The sequence below is a fragment of the Nicotiana tomentosiformis genome, chromosome 4 (assembly GCF_000390325.3).
Source record: "Nicotiana tomentosiformis chromosome 4, ASM39032v3, whole genome shotgun sequence".
Lineage (NCBI taxonomy): Eukaryota > Viridiplantae > Streptophyta > Magnoliopsida > Solanales > Solanaceae > Nicotiana > Nicotiana tomentosiformis.
This window is the reverse complement of record NC_090815.1, coordinates 113,173,069-113,196,388: the sequence shown is the minus strand read 5'-3', so window position 1 is coordinate 113,196,388 and position 23,320 is coordinate 113,173,069. Positions and strand designations below refer to the sequence as shown.

Sequence of the window (23,320 nt, the reverse complement as noted above, 5' to 3'; positions counted from 1 at the left end):
TCAGTCATACTTCATACGTACAGGAAGCAAAACCAAGTGGCTGACTCACAAGTCAAACCTGGTTGCCAGATAGACAGTTCACCAAGCATCATCGTTTTTGCTCAACCACCACCTTTTGTTTAGAAGACGCTAACAGAAGACCGTTCGGGAACGCTTTTTGTTAGACAGGTTCAACCTAACTGCCGGCCCAGCACCTTTGGCAGGCCTTTTTGTAACCCACCGGAAACGGCTTCCCCTAATACTAGTTTCCAACATGCATCCCCTTTTTGTTACGACCCATCACGAGGTCGCTCCCCTAGGCCATTGTGTATGTTGCCTCCTGCTCCTTGTAACGTTCAACCTTAATATTATATATTAAGTATCTTTTGAACCAAAAAAAAAAAGATCTCGTGCGACCTATCCCACAAAATTACTTTAACAATATAGAACTATGGTTAGTCTCGTCCAAGCACCTTTTAGTATTCCTTCGCGTATTGAAGAAAATGTTGTTGTAATTTCATTCTCTTGCTTAATTTTGAATTATTTTTTTAATTTGTTGCTTTGTTTCTCCTTGGAAATAAAAAAATATAAATTTTAGTCGATTGGAAGATAGCTTAACAACTTCAAAAAAGGGCGCTGCAGGTTTTTTTTTTCCTCGATGAAAAGGTTTTGATTTAATATGACACTAGAAAAAAACTTCTTATGTCTAGGAAAATTAGAGAAGTTTTGTAACCTTATCAATATTTTATTTTTATTTTTTGGGGCTGGGTTCTTTTCAAAAATCATTTTCCTGTTTTCCACCTAGGTTTTCTCTCAAAAAGTTTACAATATTTTTTCTGGCAAAAACAGCTTGCTCCCACTAAGGTTGACAATGTACCACTATTTTAATTTAAACCAAAAATCCAAAAAACGGAAATCATATCGAACGATAGCCACGAATTGGAAGCAGTGGAAACAATGAACCTTCTAAGCCAAGCTCCCGCCGGAGCTTTATCGGCAACTCATCGTTGTTCCCTCAAATTCACTCACCCAATTCCTCCGCTCTTCTCCAATCGCCGCCCCACTAAACTTTCCACTACTAACCCAATTCACGGCCCAAAAGATCGCCCTAAACCCCTCACTCTTGCTAACGCTGAATCTTCTTCCGGCGCCGGCGCTCCTCGTCAAACTAATACTGCTACTACTAGTACTAGTGGATCAAATAATGGGTCAACTTCTTTCGGCTCAGATGATGGAATCACTTTCGTGGGCCAAGATACTGTTCCTCTTGAAGGTGTTATCCAGTTTGAGAAACCCAATTCTTCTTCCTTTAGTGATAAACTCAACAAATGGGGGTAAGTCTTTGTTTATCTGATTAGTACTTCCTCTTTCCCAATCTACGTGATGCACTTTTCTATTAGTCTGTCCCCCTTTCAATCTGTAGAAAAAAATTAACTTTTTTTTACCCTTAATGAGATGATTACATACGGAGTATGTAATACTGTTGTTACTGAGTATTGGTTTTAAACGTGCCCGAAATGGAGTGGGGTGGATAGTGAGGACTGAGGTGTAATTGTTGTTGTGTTGTTTGTATGTGATTGTGTTGTTCATTGGGATTTTTTTTTCTTTATGAATTTGTGGATTTTCAGTTGGGTGGCTTTGTTAGCTGGTGGAGATGTAGCGGCTCTATTGTTTTTTTCTGCAATTGGAAGGTTCAGTCATGGCTTCCCTGTTTTTGATCCCGACACGCTGCGAACTTCTGATCCTTTCATTGCTGGTTGGAAAATTGATATGTTATGCTTATCTCTCTAAGTTATTATGTATTCTTGAACATAAAGATTGAATTTTTAATGATGATTGTGTTCCTTAGGTTGGTTTTTGAGCGCATATTTCCTTGGAGGATATGGGGAGGATGGTCGAGGAAAGAATGGTTTTTTTAAGGCTTTCATTGCTGCTACCAAATCATGGTCATTAGGCATTCCGGTTAGTCCTTTTTATATACCAGTTGATTGGATACTATAATTTATAGATATTTATTGGTTATTCTTCTCATTATCTGGTGGTTACCAAACAAATCCAATATATGGGTGACTGGTATTTGGTCAACCTTGCTTCCAATTTACAAGTCTAGATAGTTATACATCTTGCAGCTTCTCTAACATGAAAATTTAAAATCTCAGTTGAATGCTTTCTATTCACCATTTTCTACTATTTACTAGTTGTAAGCTGTGGTTGTTAGTTAACTATCGCAGAGCTAGATATTAATGGCGGGGAAGTCATCCGCATGTGATGATTGAAGGTAAAAGGCAAGAAAGAGGAACAAAAAGGAAGCAGACGAAGGAAAATGACAAAGGAAGACTTCTTCCCTTCCGTTGCTGACCCAAAGGAGAAATTGGCAGTCGGCGAAAATTGGCAACCGGATTTGGACAATGAATAAGTGGGAACCTATTTAATACGCTGATATAATTGATGATGTCAATACAATATTTTTGAAGCCCATAAATAGGTATCTTCCGTGCCTCATTCAAGCATCCAATTGGAATTTAATCTAGTGGATCCACCAAGGAGCTCTCAAGAATAGAGAGTTGTAGATCAATGAGTGAGGTATTCTCTATGTGGAAAGAGAGTTGAGTGGTGGTGGAGAGGGTATTCCTTTTTGAGTGTGTTAAACTCGGGGATTTTGTGATATTCGATTGCTTATTGTATCTCATCTACTATAGTGGTATTGTTTTGCTCCTCTTGGGTCTTGTTTTATCAGTTCCTTATTTCTCACTTTTATTCTCATTGATTTACAATGAATATTCTGTGGGTATTTCAAGGGTCCCAATAAGTGATCTACATCTCTATTCCTAAGAAATGTGCGAAGCATGAAAGAGACCTATTACAGACTTCAAAATACTCTACTGACGTAATCAATTACATTAGCGTATTAATTAGGCTCCTACTGTTCTTTGCCAAAGTCGGTTGCCATTTTTGGCCCCCGACATTTCTCCGTTGGGGCTGGCAATGGAAGGCTGTCTTCCTTGCCTTTTTTCTTTGTCTATTTCTTTTTATTTTTCTCTTTCTTCTCGTTAGCCAATCACATGGGGATAACTTTTCCCAACAATTACAGCTTGGAACTTCCTCGGGCTTTGGCCAATGCTATCAGGAGATGAGGAGCAGAATTTCAAGAACTTAGGATTTTCTATCATTTTAGATAGACAGGAACAAATTCAATATGAGGAAGGAAATATCTTAGGAATTAGATTTTTAGTATTGGCACTCCCAATAAGATGCAGAGATCTGCCAAAAGAAAACTCATGGATGTGTGGTAGTTGCACATAATGCAAAATGCATGGTTAAGCCGTTAAGGCGACAAACTTGAAGAGGAGAAGGAGGTGCAAAACCTCTTTTAGGGTGACTGTGCCATGAAAGTTGTCGGTAGTGAGCTGAAATGGTGCTTCCAGATCGGGAAACTAACAGCAAGTAAGGTGTAATAGTGTAATTAGAATGAAGTTGTAATACTTATGTAAAACATTCTGTGCCCTTAACAGGAGAACAAATAAGCTAGTAATCTAGAAACATTCCAGAGTGTAATGAGGCCTTAAGTAGAACTATTGCTCAGTAACTTGGTTTGTGCTTGACTGCATGTGACCAGGAATAAGCTTGAATATGTTGCACTGCATCATAGGTTAAAACCAGTTTCGGTGTGCTTAGAATTTACTCCCTCTTTTCCATTTTATGTAACACTCTTTCCTTTTAGTTTGTTCAAAAAAGAATGACACTTTTCTATGTTTAGGAACGATTTAACTTCTAAACTTTTCATATTATACTTAAAGACATGATATAGGCAAACAAATGTTATGGCATGTTTGATGCTAAAGTTCCCAAAGTCTTTTTTTTCCTTTCTAAACTTTCGTGCCCAATCAAACAAGTTACTAAATGAGGGATGATTAGTTATGTCTTAATGAAATTTTTAACTTTGTTTGGAAAGGTTACAAATTCCGCCTTGGCAAAACTCCATATATGATGTGTGGTATAAGTTTTCTTATACGATGGCTCTCTCTAGCTTGCATATACAAAATACTCTCTTTCTTTATGTGACATAGTGTGAATGGGTACAAGTAGTACAAGGTAAGATTCCATTGTATCTTCTTTTGGTAAAAGTAGAAAAAATATCAACTTAATAATTGATAACTTAGTATAAGCCAGAAACATCACATTACTTAATGTTACAACAACAACAACAAACCCAGTAAAATCCCACAAATGGGGTATGGGGAGGGTAGTGTGTACGCAGACCTTATCCCTACTTTATGAGGGTAGAGAGACTGTTATCGATAGACCCTCGGCTCAGGAACAGATAAGGGAGCAATAAATAAACAATAGCAGCAACAGTGTAATAGGACAAAGAAAGCAAATGGCCAAGTAATAACAAAGATCAAGGAATAGGAAAGTACAAGAATAGTGCCAATACTACCGGTAAGGATGACACACCGTGCACCAACACGAAACTAGGAATAGTAAACTAAGACTAGTACCAATACTGTAGGTGAGACTAGGAGAAACTTTCGACTACTTGTCAACCCACAACTCTAATACTCGACCTCCACACCTTCCTATCGAGGGTCATGTCCTCGGTAAGCTGAAGTAGCGCTATGTCCTGCCTAATCACCTCTTCCCAGTACTTCTTAGGCCTCCCTCTACACCCCCCTAGACCCGCTATGGTCAACCTCTCACACCTCCTAACGGGTGCATTGGTGTCTCTCCTCTTCACATGCCCGAACCATCTCAACCTCGATTCCCGCATCTTTTCTCCCACAGGGGCCACGCCCACCTTGTCTCGTATAACTTCATTCCTGATCATATCTCTCCTGCTATACACACACATCCATTTCAATGTTAAACTATTTAAATGAAGTACAATGCTTTTGTAGATATGAGAATTTTCAATTGTATAAATAGAGTATTACTAGTTGCAGAAACATGTCGAATATTTTGGGATGTCTCGGAAGTGGTTGCGTGGACGGAGAGAGTACAATATGTAAAAGCGCTAAAAAGGGATGCTCGGTGCACAAAGCCACGCAGGGTCCGGGCAAGGGCTGCACCCCGAGTGAGATTGATGTAGGCAGCCTACCCTGATGCAAGCATCAATGACTGATTTCACGGCTCGAACCCATGACTTATAGGTCAAAAGCGCTCTAGCCCATAATCAAGAGTTTAAAACTACCTTTTTTTTAAAAGTAGAATGTAACTAAAGGAACAAAGTATCTGCTAAATACAACTTATCAAATTTGAAGAAGAGGAATTGGAATAAAGATGTCAACAAAATAAATAACTGACCAATTTCCAATTGTGAATAGAGTCGAACATCATTTCAATTGGACATCTTGCTAGTTAAAAAGTTTGTGAAAGAAAAATATGGTAATCCAACTTTACTTACGAATTTGTATCATATTTGATAAAGTGATGGTGAAGAACATTACGTTGCTGCAACCTGATTGTTCATTATCCATATTATTGATAGCTCTAAGGCCAAAAAATATGGGTAATGAACTATGGGGTTGCAGCTAAATTTATTTTTGATAGTTGTGTTCGAATATTCTACCCTGGAGGCTGCAACAATATCTTGATGAGTATATGATTTGATCAGTTTACAACTCTCTCTCTTGGGAACTGACTAGTGAGCCAATCTTCTGTTCTCATACTTACTGTCATCTTTCTAGCGACTTCCTTCTTTCTACCCCTTGCTTAATCTTTGTTTCGTTTACTTGATTCTCTTTACCGTGGAAATTTGAGATTGTTTCACTGACTAACTTAAACCTAGGATATGACAACGAGAAACATGCTATTTTCTGCTAAATTAAAGATGGATACAAGATTGCCTTTCGTTGTTGGTCACAATTCACTTGAGAATGGAAGAGAGCGGAGAAGGGAAATTCTTGTAGTTTTGCTGGTGGAAGAGGAAGGAACTTTGTTGGCAGCATTTTCATCAACTATCACATTCTTTTCTGGATTTGAGTAGAGAAGACTGAAGAGATCAGCATCAGAGAACAGTGGAAAATTTGTTCGTAGCCGGAGGAAGCAAGATCAGCTGTAAAAGTACTACATCAAGCAAAGCTTTAACCACTACGTAAGTTTCGTTAGAATACATCGAATTTAAGATAGAAGAAGAAGCCATTTTAATCCCTGAGAACACTTGTAACTCTGCATATAAATCATCGGATTCAGGAGTTTGCAGAGCTAGGAGAGCATCTTCAGACTGATAATAGTCAAGGTATTAAACAAAAGAGTTATGTTGAGGTCGTACACCCCAAGGAATGGCCTAATAAGGGAGTTGCTGATAAAGTGATGAAAAAGGAAAACAAAGTGACATCAATTGCATAAGAAAGGTTTCTCATAACCAAAAAGGACTTCCTTTATACAACTTTGGTTGGTAGTTCGTCGAAGGAAAGGAAGATAATCCTTCTATATGAATTGAGAGATGGGTAATATCGCGAAAAATGGATGTGACAATGTACTGAATTATTTGGATCACAATTTTTGTTTGATTTCCCTTCTAGAGGCAAAGAGGGAATAATTTAATGGGGGGATTGGTATTAGGATAAGTATAAATTTCTACTAGATTAATGGTCTTTGCAAATATTTAAGGCGTAGAGGCCGGCCGAAAAAATTGAGAATAGGACTATTGGATGTTCGACTGAACCTGTGTTCTGATAATGTCTTCAAGTCCATAGGTGACTTTAAAAATAGCCGTAAAATCTCCGAGTGTTGGTGGCGCACTGTTCGAAACTTGCTGGATAATAGGCCTGCCCCTCTACTCATCACTTAATACCAGGCGTTTTATTTGCGGCAGGGTTCAAAACTTATGATGTGCGTCTAACCCGCACATCACAAGTTGCACTCATGCTAATGATACACTTATATTGTGTAGAACAGATGAGAGAGTTGGAATTATTGAGAATAATTTTGATTGTCTTTGAAACCATTTGAGAATAAAACCTCTAGTTCTCCTCAAACAGTACTCTCCTATTGTTATAGTGGGTCCTTGAAGTGTTATTGGCATTCCAATTCAATCCTTACAAGTTGGCTGTTTATATGTTGCATTTTTTCTGATAGGAAAAACTTATATGGTTAATCAAATTCTGCCTAAGATTCATTGGACAAGCCTCTGTTAGAAATAAACCTCCAGTTCTCATCTAACACTTCTCTCCTTTGTTTACCATATATATTCAGTATAGAGCTTGGTGCTTGAAGTTTAAATGATTTTGTGAAAATAGGTGTTTTAGGGGTGTTCATATATTGCAACTTTTCCGATAGGAAAGAATATATATGGTTAATCAAATTTTCCTAAGATTCATCACAAGTCTATGTGATAACAGCAGCGACAACAGTAAGAATGTGAATCTCTTCAGTGGTGTTGATAGGGAAGATGCTGTCATGCGTCACATAAAATGAATTAAAAAAAGGGAAATGACTATGGATAAGTCTTTATTTGAGTACCAACAAATCACATTGGGGATCTTTCCCCTGTTACACTCACTCTTGTGTGGCTGATCTACTGTCTTCGGTAAATGTTTCTGGTTATATTTGCTTAAAGTAGTCTTTTCATAAGATTTGGTATGCAATACTTGCTTTGACATTTCCATGGATGCTTTGGCCTTCCATTGGAGTTTGATAGATAACTATCATTTTCTAGTCTCAAGATTTCCTCGCATCTTGATACATTGCCCGTGAATTTCATTAGTCATTGAACAACGAAAAAGTTGTCATTTGCATAATTTGTTGGGCATTTTCTAGGCCTTACCCATCATGGGAAATTATTTGCATGTGTAAAGCTGGAACAAGGCAGCATGTTGTGTGACTGCAGTTGTTACAGGGCCAATTTTTCGCAAATGGCACTGCACGGCAGCAGCCTGACACTCAAGCTACTCAGCCTTACTTTTCCCTTACTGTTTAGGACTTAGAATTATTTCAGACTTCTGAAATGGAAGCAACACAATTACGGGTAAACACCCAACCTTTTATTATTCTCGCAGAATATACAAAGGACTCTCCGTTGGAAGGCTCACAACTGACTTCCTCTCAAGCCAACGAAATACAACACCTATATATAGGGGCTGCCACTGGCAGATTACAAGGGGCAATTACATCATAGTGCTTGTCACCTGTCAAACACTATAAACAAACACTTAACCATGTAATGGAGCACTTCCCACGAAATGGCCCCACCATTAGCACTTTAACTCAATGTAACATGTCTTGCACACAGCTTTGCCCACACTTTGTCTTTAACTTGCCTCGTCATTTGACCATGCCTCGCACATTAGCTTATGACAATGTCTTCGTCACAGCCTTGCCGTCCCATTGATCCATACGCATGCCTTGGCAAAATGCCATGCGTATGTCTTTGTTTGCCATCGTCGTCGCCTATATCAAAGGCTGCCTTGCCATCACTCAAGGAACCTTGCCTAGCTGACCTGCCCAAGTCTGTGCACTGGCTTAAGCATACTCCCAGCTTCGTACATTGCTTGTCAAACCCAGACGAACCCATGCCAAAGGGCAATGTACAAGCCCTTGACATTGGTTCTGCCCGACATCCGTCACGTCTCACCATTAGGGGCTAACAAATCACTCCCACTAGTTGAACTCGACGTCCTCGTCGAGGCTGACTTCAAATAGTCCTCTACTTGCTGTTCATATTGCCACAATGAAAAGTCGCATCTGTCTCGGGCATTCCTTTCCATTGAATCAGGAATTCCGTCCGCCTATTCTTCTTATGCATCCCAAGAACCCGGTGGTCAAGAACCTTCTCAATTTCTTCCTCAAGCTGAGTGCACATCTCATGAGGAGCTCTCTTTGTTTTGTGTCTGCCCGGATCTTCAGGATCTTCAACATAAGGCTTTAGAAAACTCACATGGAAAGTCGGATGTATTTTCATTCTTTCAGGCAGCGTCAGTCGGTAAGCAACTTCACCAACTTTTGCAACAACTTCTAAAGGACCATCATACCTTGAAACCAAGGATCTATGCCTAACTCGGCTGTCAATCTTTTTCCAAATCTGCGGAGTTTGCTTTAACAACACCTTGTCACCCACTTTGAACTCCAAGGGACGCCTATTTTTGTCAGCATATTTCTTCATTCTTCTCTGAGCCTTTGCCAAGCTATCTGTCGCTTCTTTGATCATAGCTTGTCTATCCCAACCATAGCGGTAAGCAGCTGGACATTTACCCCAGTCCTTTGTTGTGCAATCGCCACTGGTTGTGCAGGGTGCTTCCCCAATACAATCTCAAACGGACTCATCTCCGTTGATAGAGACTTGTGCAAATTATAAGAGAATTGTGCACAATTTAGCAAATATGTCCAATTGCGTTGACTGGCAGTCACGAAGTGCCTCAAATATTTTTCCAACAGATGGTTAATTCTCTCGGTTTGGCCATCAATTTGGGGATGATTCGCCGTTGAAAACTTCAAGTTCGTACCCGTCTAGTTGAACAGATGAGTCCAGAACCGGCCTGTAAATCGAGCATCCCTGTCACTAATAACGTCCTTCGGCATTCCGATATATTTAACCACATTCTTGAAGAACAACATCTTTTGAAGAACATTCTGTAGGGGCAGCAATAAAAACAACATATTTAGAAAACCTGTCAACCACGACCATGATCGACGACAATCCATTGACCTTAGGGAACCCACTGATAAAGTCCATCGAAAGAAGCGACAGATAGCTTGGCAAAGGCTCAGAGAAGAATGAAGAAATATGCTGACAAAAATATGCGTCCCTTGGAGTTCAAAGTGGGTGACAAGGTGCTGTTAAAGCAAACTCCGCAGATTTGGAAAAAGATTGACAGCCGAGTTAGGCATAGATCCTTGGTTTCAAAGTATGATGGTCCTCTTTAGAAGTTGTTGGTGAAGTTGCTTACCGACTGACGCTGCCTGAAAGAATGAAAATACATCCAACTTTCCATGTGAGTTTTCTAAAGCCTTATGTTGAAGATCCGGGCAGACATAAAACAAAGAGAGCTCCTCCTGAGATGCGCACTCAGCTTGAGGAAGAAATTGAGAAGGTTCTTGACCATCGGGTTCTTGGGATGCATAAGAAGAATAGGCGGACGGAATTCCTGATTCAATGGAAAGGAAAGCCCGAGACATATGCGATTTGGGAAAATGATGTTTCATTGTGGCAGTATGAACAACAAGTAGAGGACTACTTGAAGTCAGCCTCGACGAGGACCTCAAGTCCAACTAATGGGGGTGGTTTGTTAGTCCCTAATGTTGAGACATTACGGATGCCGGGTAGAACCAATGTCAAGGGCTTGTACATTGCCCTTCGGCATGGGTTTGACAAGCAATGTACGGAGCTGGGTGCATGCTTAAGTCAGTGCATGGACTTGGGCAGGTCAGCTAGGCAAGGTTGCTTGAGTGATGTCAAGGCAACCTTGGATGTGGGCGACGACGATGGCAAACGAAAACAGACGTATGGCATTTGGCCAACGCATGCGTACGGATCAGTCGGACGGCAAGACTGTGACAAAGACATTATCATAAGCTAATGTGCGAGGCATGGTCAAATGACAAGGCAATGCAAGTTAAAGACAGTGTGTGCAAGACATGTAAAAGTGCTAATGGCGGGACCATTTTGTGGGAAGTGCTCCATTACATGGCTAAGTGCTTGACAAGTGACAAGCATTATGATGTAATTGCCCCTTGTAATCTGCCAGTGACAGCCCCTATATATAGGTGTTGTATTTCGTTGGCTTGGGAGGAAGTCAGTTGTGAGCCTTCCAACGGAGAGTCCTTTGTATATTCTGCGAGAATAATAAAAGGTTGGGTGTTTTTACCCGTAATTGTGTTGCTTCCGTTTCAGAAGTCTGAAATAATTCTATGTCCTAAACAGTGAGGGAAAAGTAAGGCTGAGTAGCTTGTGTCAGGCTGCTGCCGTGCAGTGCCATTTGCGAAAAATTGGCCCTGTAACCGCTGACGTTATAGTTTACAGATCAGTAGGAAGTGATGTAATTTGAGGATAAAGGTTAGACAAATAGATTATGCTCAGTCCCTCCCACTTACGTGAAGCATGAGCTTGATCATGTTTTTGTTTAAAAAAATTTATCAGCCTTTCATTTTTTCTCGGTTTGTTGAGGATCAAGGATTCCTAATCATCAGCTGACTCTTATTTACTCTCTGCTTCTCTTCATTTGCAGGTGGGTTTAGCTATAAGGGCTGCCTCTGTGGGTCATATACCACCAGTCAACTTCATAATAGTTACCATGGGGAGTACTGCTGTATTACTTATCGGATGGAGGACACTCTTGTTCAGCATCTTACCAAAGGACCAGCCGAAGAAGAATGATGTTTATAAGAGCGGAAGCCCTTTTGAACTTTTTGAGGTAAAGTTTCTCTTGTCTAATCAGTAACTTGGGATATTAATGGCGCGATAGCTGTTTCTATGAACCTTTTCTTGCTTCCCTAACATGGCTACCCTGTTTGAGCAATCAAATCTGTTAACTCAAGCCACGGAACTTTATATGCATGTGGCGTGTGATAAGAGGCAGATCCAAGATCTAAATTTAATAGATTCAACTTTTAAGATTTTTAGCATTGTACTATTAAAATTGTGGGTTCAAATCTAATATTTTTTGAGATTTTAATAAGTTTTTACATATAAATTCGTACTCCGTGTCGAAAGTTATGGGTTCAGTTGAACCCATAGCCGAAAGCCTACATCCTCCCCTTTGTGTGATGGCTTTTATTTTCCCATGCACTAAACTCGTTATTTGTTGAAATAACACTTGGTTGACATTTGATCAATTTGTTTGCTAAGAGCTGACTTTTGGGTTGTTCTCAGACAAGCATGGTTTTTTCTTTACTTGATAGTAAATATTTGAAATTTTCACGTTCATTGAGGGAACAAATGGAAACGAAAACGAGTGGGCGTAAACCTGTGCTTACTTTCTATTCTTATTCTTATTCTTCCTACGCCATGAAAGTTTGTTTCTTACGTGACAACTATGCAGTAACTGTGTAAAACATGGTTGCTTGTTCAATTTCTGTATTTATTAAGAAAAAAATCGTTTTGTTGCAGTTGCTGACATCATTGGTAAGAAGATGGTGATTGTGGTAGCAGTGCACGCGACATGTTATTGCAATTATACTCTTTCTAAAGGAAATTTTCCAGTATGTACATGTTATTTCTCATTATAAGTAGATGAAGTTGTAGTTCATGCGTCTGAATAGCGGTGGAAGAAAATACAGTTTCATATTGGTGCACGAAAATGTGGCATATGCTTTGTCCAGTGCAGATGTATCAAATATTTGATTCGGATTGCCTCGTGACCTAGGGGAATTGTATGTTATGCCGATGCTTCTGCTTCTGCTTCTGCTTCTGCAGAGAAATCTAATTGCTTCTTGAAGGTCCTTGAACTCTTTATCAGTCGCCATTCACCAACATCAACAGAAAGACGATACAGTTAGTAACATTTGAGTTAATAATTTATAAGAAGTTGGCTTCATCTTTAGGAGTGGCTTAGTTAAATTTTATTAGTTAGCTCGTTGTATTAAGATTAGAAATGATAAGGAAATCTCTTCAGTAGTGCAGCTAATTGCTTTTCAACTGCTAAAAATGTTTGAGAAAGGGTGAGATAATTGCTTGATGAGTTGGCGCGTGTTACAAAAATAACTACTTTGTGGAAGTGAACCAAAACTGCTGCTAATTAGGAGAGAAAAGGGTTGTCAATCTTTTGCTTTTATTTACACCTGAGAGTTTAATAAATAGTACTACTACCTTTTAATCACTGCTATTTGATGCCCGAATATATATAAATAACATTGTTTAATGTGTGATTTTGTCATGTAAGAAATTTCAAATCTGTTTTGTGGGAAAAGGCAACCGATTTGCAGTGATGAGACGTTTGCAGCATTATTTCTGGGTGGAAAAGGGCCTATGTTGTTGTTAATGGGAAGGGAATGTAGGTAGGCCGGCCAAGCAGTATATGAATAGTGAGTTGAGCATAGTGTATATATATATATATAGGCCAAGAAAGCTGTTATTACATTGTCAATTAGCTGTCAGTTTAAGGTTGATGTGTGGCATCTAGACATGATTTTTTCACATTTACTTTAGTCTTGGAGGCTAAAATGATCCGACACTAATATATGATTAAACTTAGTTGAAACAAATGGAAACTGGTTCTTTATTATTATTAAAAATAAGTAAATACAAAATTAATTGAAATAGTTGAGATGGGCGCAAAGTAAGGTTGATATAGGTTTCCATCAGATGGATTTTTGGGCAGCCAAGAAATGCCACCACTCACTGCCTTTGCCAGTTTGAAATTTGCCTTCTCTTCCTCTTATTATTGGTGCTGTCAGATCAATCTTTGTTTGACTGAGTTCTGTTTTCTTTTTTTCCTTTTTTATTTATTTTTAAATTTGCTTCTTTTAATCTTACTTTTCCTTTTTTCTGAATTTCTGATTGATTTTCTGGTCAGTCATGTCTTCGTTTGGTGTTAATAAGTCATCATCATCACATTATATCAATGTCTAATGGTGTCTGAAGTCAAACTTCTCGTAATTTCAGATTTATCGAGAAACTCAAATGCTCAAGTTTCATAAAATCGAAATAATTCCTACTTAGAATCAAACCCTTTTGCATTGAAATTGACAATTGAAGATCATTTGCTCTACAATGGTTGACCTTGCACTTTGACTTTATATGATTAACTTGAGATTGTCTATTTAGTTATCTGCATGTGTTTTACATTAGTCAGCACTACAAGAATAAGCTTACTTTATCCAAAATTTTAAATTATTTCTGATTACTAAGAAGAGCAATAACAATGTATTATTTAATTAATTAGTAATACCAACTTTATTCCAAATGAAACTAATTAATTATGAAACTAAGTACCAATATAACAATTACTTATAAAATTTGCTAAGAAAGCAAATTCAAACTTTAAGGAAAATATCAAGATTTATATCTTAAATGGATAAATATTTGAAAAGATATTTAATAATTTGGAAGTGGAAATATCCAAAATAAAAGCTAGTGAAGGTAAAATCAAAGTACTCTGTGTAGCTGTAATCTAGTGGGTACTAGACTAGTAGCTAAGAGGGGAAAAGGGATGGAGTTTTTTAGCAAAGGAATTAATGAGGTGAAAGTGGCAAGGCATTGGTACATGTTTGCCCTTAAAATCCATCTTACACCATTGTGGAAAAAGAAACCTTATAGTCTTCCTTCCTTTTATAGTGAAAGTTGGTTTTAGTTACAAAACAAAGTATAGTGAATTATTAAAGGGGAATTTCAGACCATTGCATCAGCATAAACATTAAAGGCACATTTTGTATCTAAGTGGATATTTTTTTGAACTTTCGAAAGGTATTGTCTATTACCTATTGGATTTCCACTAGTCTGAATTTTCTTTCTTTCTTTTGGGGTCTGATTTGTATTTGATTTTAATCAATGTTTATCTTAAAGGGGTGGATTCATAATTTAAGTTTTATGGGTTCAAACCTATTATTCCTTCTGTTTCAAAAAGATTGACATAGTTCGAAGTACGAAGGTCAAAATACTTAACTTTGACTGTGAATTTAGACATAGATTCTTCAAGTTTTTGAAAATAAAATGTACATTTTCAGAAACTACATAAAAAGTATTATAAGTCATAATAATTCATAATTCAAAATATTTATAAAATGCTTAAGAAAAACGTGATCAAAAAATAACCTTGTAGACTTTCCAAATAGTAATAGTGTCAATCTTTTTGAAACGAAGGGAGTATATTTTTAAGAATATGTGTTCATATCTATTATTTCTTGTAATTTTAGTGAATTTTTTTACTTAAATTTATATATTGCATAAAAAATACTGAGTTCATATAAACCCGATGTCCAAACTGCATACGCCCGGTTTATCTTGTTTGTGTAATGATTTTTTAAAACTTGTTTGGTTTTTATAACTTATAAGGTAAAGACTAATGGATTCTTCTGCAGCATATATATATATATATAGAGAGAGAGAGAATATAAGGTGATAGTGACTATACAATTCAGCATAGACGGTGACATATCAGATGAAAGTTTAAGACCTGAGAGACAAGGAAAGGGCTACAACAACTACTATACTAAACCCTATAATAGGCTACAAATGAACAATTCTTCTTATTTGTGGATGTTGCCGTTAAGTTATCACTTGTTATTAACATTGTCCTTTCAATAATATGCTTCATTATAGCAATTATTATGTGCACTTACTTGGGCCACATTGTTGAGTTAATTGAATCAAATCTAGATTATGTACTATGTTTCCCTAGTGAATTATCCTGTTTTGTACATTCAAGACTAATGTTCATTATACTCTGATGTTACATTAATGTCAACTTTCTTGTCTTTGGAAACTAATTACTCTTTCTATTCCATTTTACATGGAAAATGATTTAGGGAATCAAATCATTTTGTCTCTGACTATTGTTTTTTCAAACTTTTTAAAATAGATTGAACTTATAGTATTTTTTAGTTAATTTCTTAAATACATAAATGTAAAATTTTAAAGCTTGAAGAATTCACAATAAAAATTAGATATTTTAATTTCGTACTTTGAATTCTTTCACGTAAATTAAGATAGAAGAAGCAACACCATAACATTTAACAAAAAAGGCTTGTCTTTTTTTTGGTGTTTCGGGGGGGGTGTTTGGTACTAGATTTGAGAACTCCGACTAATTCATATTCACACCGCGTAAAACCTAATTTAAGAGCAAAATGCTTCCTATAAGGATCTTGTTTTATTTAGATTCAAATTTGAAAACTATATTTAAGGGTAAAAAGACATTCTTTCTAATTGTACTTTGTTGTGAGATTAATAGTGGGCTAGGGGGGGTTTGGGGCCAGAAGAGGAACAGTGTAAAGGACAGATTACAGATATAGTCAGAGACATTAAAACAGCTGGATCCATTAGAGAGGGAGGGAATAGCAAAGGTCCTAAAAGCAGAAATAATTGTGAGATATAGCCATCATAAAAATCCATAAAATCCAACCACTGTTTCTTCTTTGGCCAATATGTTAAGTGACTTTGGGATCTTCCTTAGATTTTGTTTTGGATTTTATGTTTTTTCTCCCCCTCTTACTTCTCACGTGATTACTTTTGCCCCCCTAACCTCATTTATTTCTCTTCTATATCAACCTACTACTACACTTACGTGTTGAAAGTTATGCACTGAGCTGGCCTTATAGCTCAGGCTCTATAGTTTCAATATATTGCCAGAGTTCATACTAGGAAATGATCTCTTCATTATTAGTACTTTGTAATTTGTAAATTGTTGACAAAGAGGTAGGTATATCTCAATTACACAAATAGCTACGTAATTATAGCGCCTTAAGTGAGAAAGATGGTAGATGCATAAATCCTAAACCCTCCGAATAAATTTTGGACTTCATATATATTGGCAAAAATGGACCTCTGGCTCTATTGAAATAGTTATTTAAATACAAATATTTTGAAGTCAAAAAGTTATTTGAAAAGAAATATCACTGTATGAGATCAGAGATTTACAAAAATCTTATAGCATGCTAGTGCCTGTATGTTATATTAATGGTTATGTCACGTAGTTTTATTGTTTTAAGTGGTGAATATAATTACTTACATTTAATTATTCACAACTTATCAATCAATTAAGATAATATCTTGATCCTACATAACTTAATTTGGTGAAAGGTTCCAGTATTAAAGACCCTTTCGCTTGCTATTTATGATTCTGACCCCACAAAAATTTGGAAAAAAAGGGTACTAACATATTGCAAGGACTTGATAAGATGATCAATATTGATCAAACCAAGAGGCGTAAACCAAATTAAGAACACACCCCCTCCCCCCCCCCCCCCCCCCACAGCCCCAACAACCAACAAACTCAAAAAAAAAAAACAATAATTAAGTCTCAATCTTAAACAAATTTGAGTTCGCTATATGAATCGGTCGACCTATGTGATGGGTTTAAAGTATCTTAAATTTATGTTTTGATACTCTAACAAACTTATTGTTAAGAACCAGATAAAGGATCTGATGTACGCTTGGTATATATCTCTATCAACGGACTCAAGCTAATGTGTGATGTATGACTTCAGACAGAAAAGAATCAACTCAGGGACCTAATCCCTTTGAGTTTTCCAAGTCAACTCTATAGTTGGAAAGTGATTGCCTACCCTGTACATGCTACAGTGCAGAAACAGTGCAGCAGTCACTTCTCATTGGGAAGGGCTTTTTACCAACCAAGTGTTTACATCATCCAAAGGATATTAACAAGAAGCATTATAACAAAACATCATTTAACACTTGTGAAATAACTCAAGCGCTCAAGATCTGATAATCAAGCATTGAAGTCACAAGTGCATCAAGAACAAAGTACAACACTACTACGGATCAGTTCCTACAACAAGTCTTTTGTATGTCCTTAGTTGAGTTGTATCTTTGTATTAGATTTTCATTGTAATTCCTACTTTGCTTATTTATAAGCTTTAACTAGGAACCTCCAAAAATCATAAACCCTTAGAGTTTGTGTCGTGACTAGAATTAGTCATGAGTTGAAGTCTTTGTAATAGGTGTATTGCAAAGTGGCTTGTAATAGGTGTATTACAAATCAGTGAGGGATTAAGAGTTTAATTCCTAGGTTACAATAGGTTGTAATCTAAAGATTGCTCAAGTAGTGAAGTTGAAATCCTACAGGTGTAGGTCGTGGTTTTTTATCCCCTTGAGCAGGGAATTTTCCACGTAAAATCTCTTGTGTCATTTACTTACTGGTTCATTAGTTATTTCTGTGGGAACTGGTATAGGACCAGGTCTCTATACAGTTTGGTGGACTCATACATTCTATCAATTGGTATCAGAGCCAGTTCTTTCTAAAAGGTTAACACCTAGAGAAGATACTCACTATGGCTGCTCCACCAAACTTCGAGGAAGGACAATCAACCTACAGGCCCCCGAGATTCAACGGCCAATACTATGGCTGGTGGAAACTTGAATGCATGACTTCATAATGGCAGAAGACTCTGAGTTATTGGATATTATTTGTGATGGTCCATACGTCCCAACAAAGAAGGTAGGAGAACCTACTGTAATGGTGCCAAAAACCAGGAAAGAGTACAATGATGCCGACAGAAAAGCTGTAGAAAAGAATTTTCGCGCCAAAAAGATTTTGGTGTGTGGCATAGGACATGATAAATATAATAGGATCTCAGCCTGTCAATCCGCCAAGGAAAAATGGGAAGCTCTACAAACGGCACATGAGGGAACCACTCAAGTAAAGCAGTCCAAGATCGACATGCTCACCACTGAGTATGAGCTCTTTAAAATGAAGGATAATGAATCCATTCAAGACATGCATACCCGATTCACTTCCATTATAAATGAGCTACACTCTCTTGGAGAAATCATTCATAGAAACAAGCTCGTGAGGAAAGTTCTTAGAGTTTTACCCAGCCCCTAGGAGAGTAAGGTGGATACTATTACTGAAGCCAAGGATCTGCAAACACTGACTATGGATGAGCTGGTTGGAAATTTGAAGACCTATGAGATGAAGAGATAGAAGGACAGTGAAAGAAGAAAACCAAAGAAGGAGAAGAACCTGGTACTCAAAGTTGAAAACAATGATTCGAGTGAGGAGGATAGCGATATGGTATACCTTACCAGAAGGTTTCAGAAAATGGTTCGAAGGAATGGAGGTATACCAAAGAGAGGTAGTTCCAGCAAACCAAAGAATTATGACCTCTGTCATAAGTATGGAAAGTCAGGGTATTTCATCAAGTACTGTCCTCTTCTGAAGCAAGAACATTTCAAGCACAACTCTCATAAAGCAGCCAAGAGGAACCCGGTTCCTGACAAACACTTCAAAAGAACAAACGCAGCTGACAATGTTGTGAAGCAAGCTCTTGCAGCATGGGGAGACTCCTCTAGTGAGTCTGAAAAAGAAAATGATACAGGTGATAGCTCCATGTTGGCATTTGAAAGTGAAGCAAATGAATATGATTCAATATTCGCCTTGATGGATTAGTCAGACGATGATGAAGATGATGACAATGATGAGGTAAATTTTAGGGATGTTCAGAGAAATCTGAAATCCTATTCTTCTAAAAAACTCATGTTATTAGCTAATGTATTGATTGATGCATATCATAGTCTAGTGAGTGATAAGGATGCCTTAACCATAGAGTTAGGAGATGCTAAGCAGACTAGAGATGACTTGGTTGTTTGTGTAGTTGACCTGAAGGAAACCATAGAAAATCTGAAAAATGAAAAGGAGGTTCTAATAGAAAAAATTGCTAAAGTAGAACATGAAATGGATGATTTGATGCTAGTTGTAGTTGACTTAAAAGAAACCATTGAGAACCTTAGTAAAGAAAAGAATGCCTTAGTGGAGAAAGTTGCTATCACTGAGCAAGAAATAGATGATCTCCTAGTGGTGATTGCAGACCTAGAGGAAACAATTGAGGAACTTAAAGCAGACTTTAGGCCTGAAAATTCTGAAAAAGGAAAGGAAATTTTTAGTGAGGCACATATTAAACTTAAAAATGAGCTGAATATTGTGAAAACTAATTTATGTGCTGAGCTTGAGAAAAATAGGCAGCTTCAAGCAGAATTGGAAAAAGTAAAAAATGATCTTGAGAAATCTCTTAAGTGGACCTGGTCCTCAAAAGCTATTACTGCCATGTATTTTAACAATGGTGGAAACAGGCAGTGAATAAGGTTCCAAAGGGAGAAAGTTCCCTATAACCCTCATAGCAAGTACGTCACTGTACCTGATAACTGACTTTGTACCCACTGTGGGAACAATGGGAATTTCAAGGAAAATTGCCAAGCCAGAGTCCAGTCTGTTCAGAAAAACAAAGTTTTTGCTGAAAAAGTAACTACTAGAAGAGGACCAGGTGCCACTCACAAAAAACGCATGTTGCCTGCATGGACTAGAAGAGCTCTCATTCATCCCTTTTCTCATTACAAGGGACCCAAACTTGTTTGGGTTCCTAAATCTAACCCTTGAATTCCTTATGCAGGGAACAGTGAGAGGAAGCAGTCAACAATGGATCATGGACAGTGGATGCTCTAAGCACATGACTGGGAATACCATAGACTTTCTTACAGTGAAAGCCCTGCAAGGAGGGAATGTATACTTTGGAAATAGGGAAAAGGGGTACATTCTTGGTGTTGGAAAAATTGGAATGTCTCTCTCACACTCAATCGAGAACGTGTATTATGTCAATGGTTTGAAGTACAGTCTCTTGAGTGTTTCTCAAATTTGTGATAAGGAAAATAAAGTGGAGTTTTTGTCAAAGATATGAACAGTTACTAATCTGGTAACTGGTGAAGTGGTACTTGTGGCCAAAAGATGCAAGAACATCTACGTTGCTGATTTCGAGTCCCTACAAAGTGGTGGCATGAGCTGCCTGAAAGTTGTTGATGATGATGCCGAGTTGTGGCACAGAAGGCTAGGACATGCAAGCTTCTCTCTTCTGAACAAGCTAATACAGAAGGATCTGGTTCGTGGCTTGCCAAATTCAAAGTTCAAAGAGCACAAAGTATGTGATGCATGTGCTAGAGGAAAGCATGTGAAATCTTCATTCAAGCCAAAGAAGGATGTTAGCACATCAAAGCCACTTGAACTACTTCATATGGATCTATGTGGCCCTATGAGAGTGCCAAGCAGGGGAGGAAAAAGATACACTTTTGTGATAATGGATGACTACTCAAGATTCACTTGGACGTTGTTTCTCAGAACAAAGGATGAGACCTTCGAAGTATTTGTAGCCTCTGTGAAGAAAATTCAAGTGAAGATGGAATCAAAAGTGGCTTGTATCAGATCCGATCATGGAACAGAATTTGACAATGCCAAGTTTGATGAACTCTACAGTGAAAATGGCATCACCTACAACTTCTCAGCTCCAAGAACTCCACAACAAAATGGAGTTGTAGAAAGGAAGAACATAACCCTTGAAGATATGGCCAGAACAATGCTTATTGATAGTGGGATAGCCAAATATTTCTGGGCAGAAGCCATAAATACTGCCTGCTACTTGGTGAACAAGTGCATGATCAGATCTTTCTTGAACAAAACTCCCTATGAGCTGCTAAATGGAAGGAAGCCCAAGCTGACTCACTTAAGAACGTTCGGGGTGCAAGTGCTATGTTCTCAACCATGGAAAGGATCAGCTTGAAAATTTTGATGCCAAAAGCGATGAAGGAATTTTTCTGGGGTATTCTTCTCAAAGCAAAGCTTACAAAGTTTACAATAAAAGGACTCAGTGTGTGGAAGAAAATGTTCATGTAATCTTTAATGAGTCCCCTTCATCTGGTGAGAAGAGCAACAAGGATGATCAAGACAGTGAGCCACTGCTGGTTCCAAGGGAAATCATTGATATGGCAAATGGAAAGGCAGATATGATGAGTCAAGTGAAGGAGACAAATGAAGGCAACACAACCTCCTCCACTCCAACTCAAGAGGAACCAGGTACCCAAATCACAACTACTGAAGCTGAAGAAAGAGTGGTTGATGCAGTTCAAAGTACTCCATAGGTAGCAGAAAGAAGAATGCAAGGGAACCAGTCAGGATTACCTAGTTCCTCCACTAATGATATTCAAGTGCCAAACTGGAAACACAAAAGCTCTCATGCTCTCGATAATATAATCACCCCTTGATTCTGGAGTCCAAACTAGATCAAAAGCAAGAAGTTCACTTGCCTTCTCAGCCTTCCTCTCCCAAATAGAACCCAAAAATAGTAAGGAAGCCTTGAAGGATGCAGACTAGATCACAGCTATGCAAGAAGAGCTACATCAATTTGAAAGGAACAAAGTATGGCACCTGGTACCTAGACCCTCAGATAGAACCATCATAGGGACCAGGTGGGTGTTCAGAAACAAGCTTGATAAGCATGGAAACACTACAAGGAACAAGGCAAGGCTAGTTGTTCAAGGCTACAATAATGAGGAAGGGATTTATTATGAAGAGACCTTCGCTCCAGTTTCTCGTATGGAAGCCATCAGAATTCTCATTGCCTTTGCACCACATATGGAATTCACCTTGTTCCAAATGGATGTCAAAAGTACATTTCTGAATGGTTTTCTCAAAGAAGAAGTCTATGTTAAGCAACCTCCACGTTTTGAATGTTTTGAACATCCTGAATATGTGTTCAAATTGGACAAGGCAATGTATGGTTTAAAGCAGGCTCCTTGAGCTTGGTATGAAAGGTTGTGAAAGTTTCTCTTAAAAATTGCTTTACAAGAGGAAAAGTTGACAACACTCTGTTTCTGAAGAAACGAGGAAGGAACCTGCTCATTGTTCAGGTATACATTGATGATATTATCTTTGGGGCAACAACTGACTCTTTGTGAGGAATTTGCAAAATTCATGAGAGGTGAGTTTGAGATGAGAATGATGGGGGAGCTGAACTTTTTCTTGGGTATTCAAGTGAAGCAGTCCACGAAGGGAACCTGTATCAGTCAACAGAAATACATCAAGGAGCTTTTGAAGAGGTTCGATATGGAAGCATCAAAAGTGATCGACACTCCCATTGCCACTGCCACTCGACTGGACTTGGATGAATCTGGCTCTTCTGTAAATCAAACAATGTATCGAGGCATTATTGAATCTCTCATCTATTTCACTACCAATAGACCAAATATTGTATTCAGTGTAGGTCTATGTGCAAGGTTCCAGTCAAACCCCAAGGAATCTCACCTAAAGGCTGCCAAAAAGATTCTGAGATATCTTAAGGGAACACAGGACCTAGTTATGTATTACCCTTCAGGTGACAATTTTAATCTTGTTGGGTACGCTGATGCAGATTATGCAGGTTATCTAGTGGACAGGAAAAGCACATCCAGAATGGCTCACTTCCTAGGATCCTGTCTGATTTCATGGGGCACAAGGAAGCAAAACTCTGCAGCTCTCTCAACAGCTGAAGCAGAATATGTTGCTCCAGCTTCTTGCTGTGCCCGGCTCTTGTGGATAAAACAATAATTGGAGGATTTTGGAGTATACACTGACTGTGTACCTCTTCTATATGACAACACCAGTGCACTCAACATGGTAAAGAACCCGGTCCAGAACAAGAGAACCAAGAACATTGATGTGAGACATCATTTTCTCAGAGACAATGTGGAGAAGGGGCTTATTTGTATGAAGTTTTGTAGTACAGAAGAACAAATTGCAGACATCTTCACCAAAGCTCTGAGCAGGGAACATTCTGAGAAAAACAGGATGGCACTGGGGTTAATCAAGCCTAATTGAGAACCTGATTCCCTTCCATATAGCTATGAAAGTTACATTCAGGTAAATCTAGCTAAAGTATTTTCCGGCCAAGCCTAATTCACTTCTATACCGTTGCAGGTAGACACGCATGGTGA

General features: G+C 38.1%; 3 protein-coding genes across 3 annotated transcripts; all 3 read left to right on the top strand.

The window, feature by feature from the left end:
- The first annotated feature begins 870 nt into the window (after positions 1-870).
- Positions 871-12,354, top strand: LOC104103958 (uncharacterized). The gene is made up of 5 exons (XM_009611928.4): positions 871-1,313; positions 1,608-1,735; positions 1,829-1,941; positions 11,142-11,327; positions 12,023-12,354. Exons 1-5 carry the CDS (start codon positions 937-939, stop codon positions 12,050-12,052), a joined length of 834 nt encoding a protein of 277 aa, XP_009610223.1. The 5' UTR covers positions 871-936; the 3' UTR covers positions 12,053-12,354.
- Positions 12,355-17,963: 5,609 nt separating this feature from the next.
- LOC104103961 (uncharacterized) lies at positions 17,964-18,413 on the top strand. The gene has a single exon (XM_009611930.1). The coding sequence runs from the start codon at positions 17,964-17,966 to the stop codon at positions 18,411-18,413; it is 450 nt and encodes a 149-aa protein (XP_009610225.1).
- Positions 18,414-22,268: 3,855 nt separating this feature from the next.
- On the top strand, positions 22,269-22,934 carry LOC138910367 (secreted RxLR effector protein 161-like). Its single transcript, XM_070201602.1, has one exon. The coding sequence runs from the start codon at positions 22,269-22,271 to the stop codon at positions 22,932-22,934; it is 666 nt and encodes a 221-aa protein (XP_070057703.1).
- The last annotated feature ends 386 nt before the right edge of the window (positions 22,935-23,320 follow it).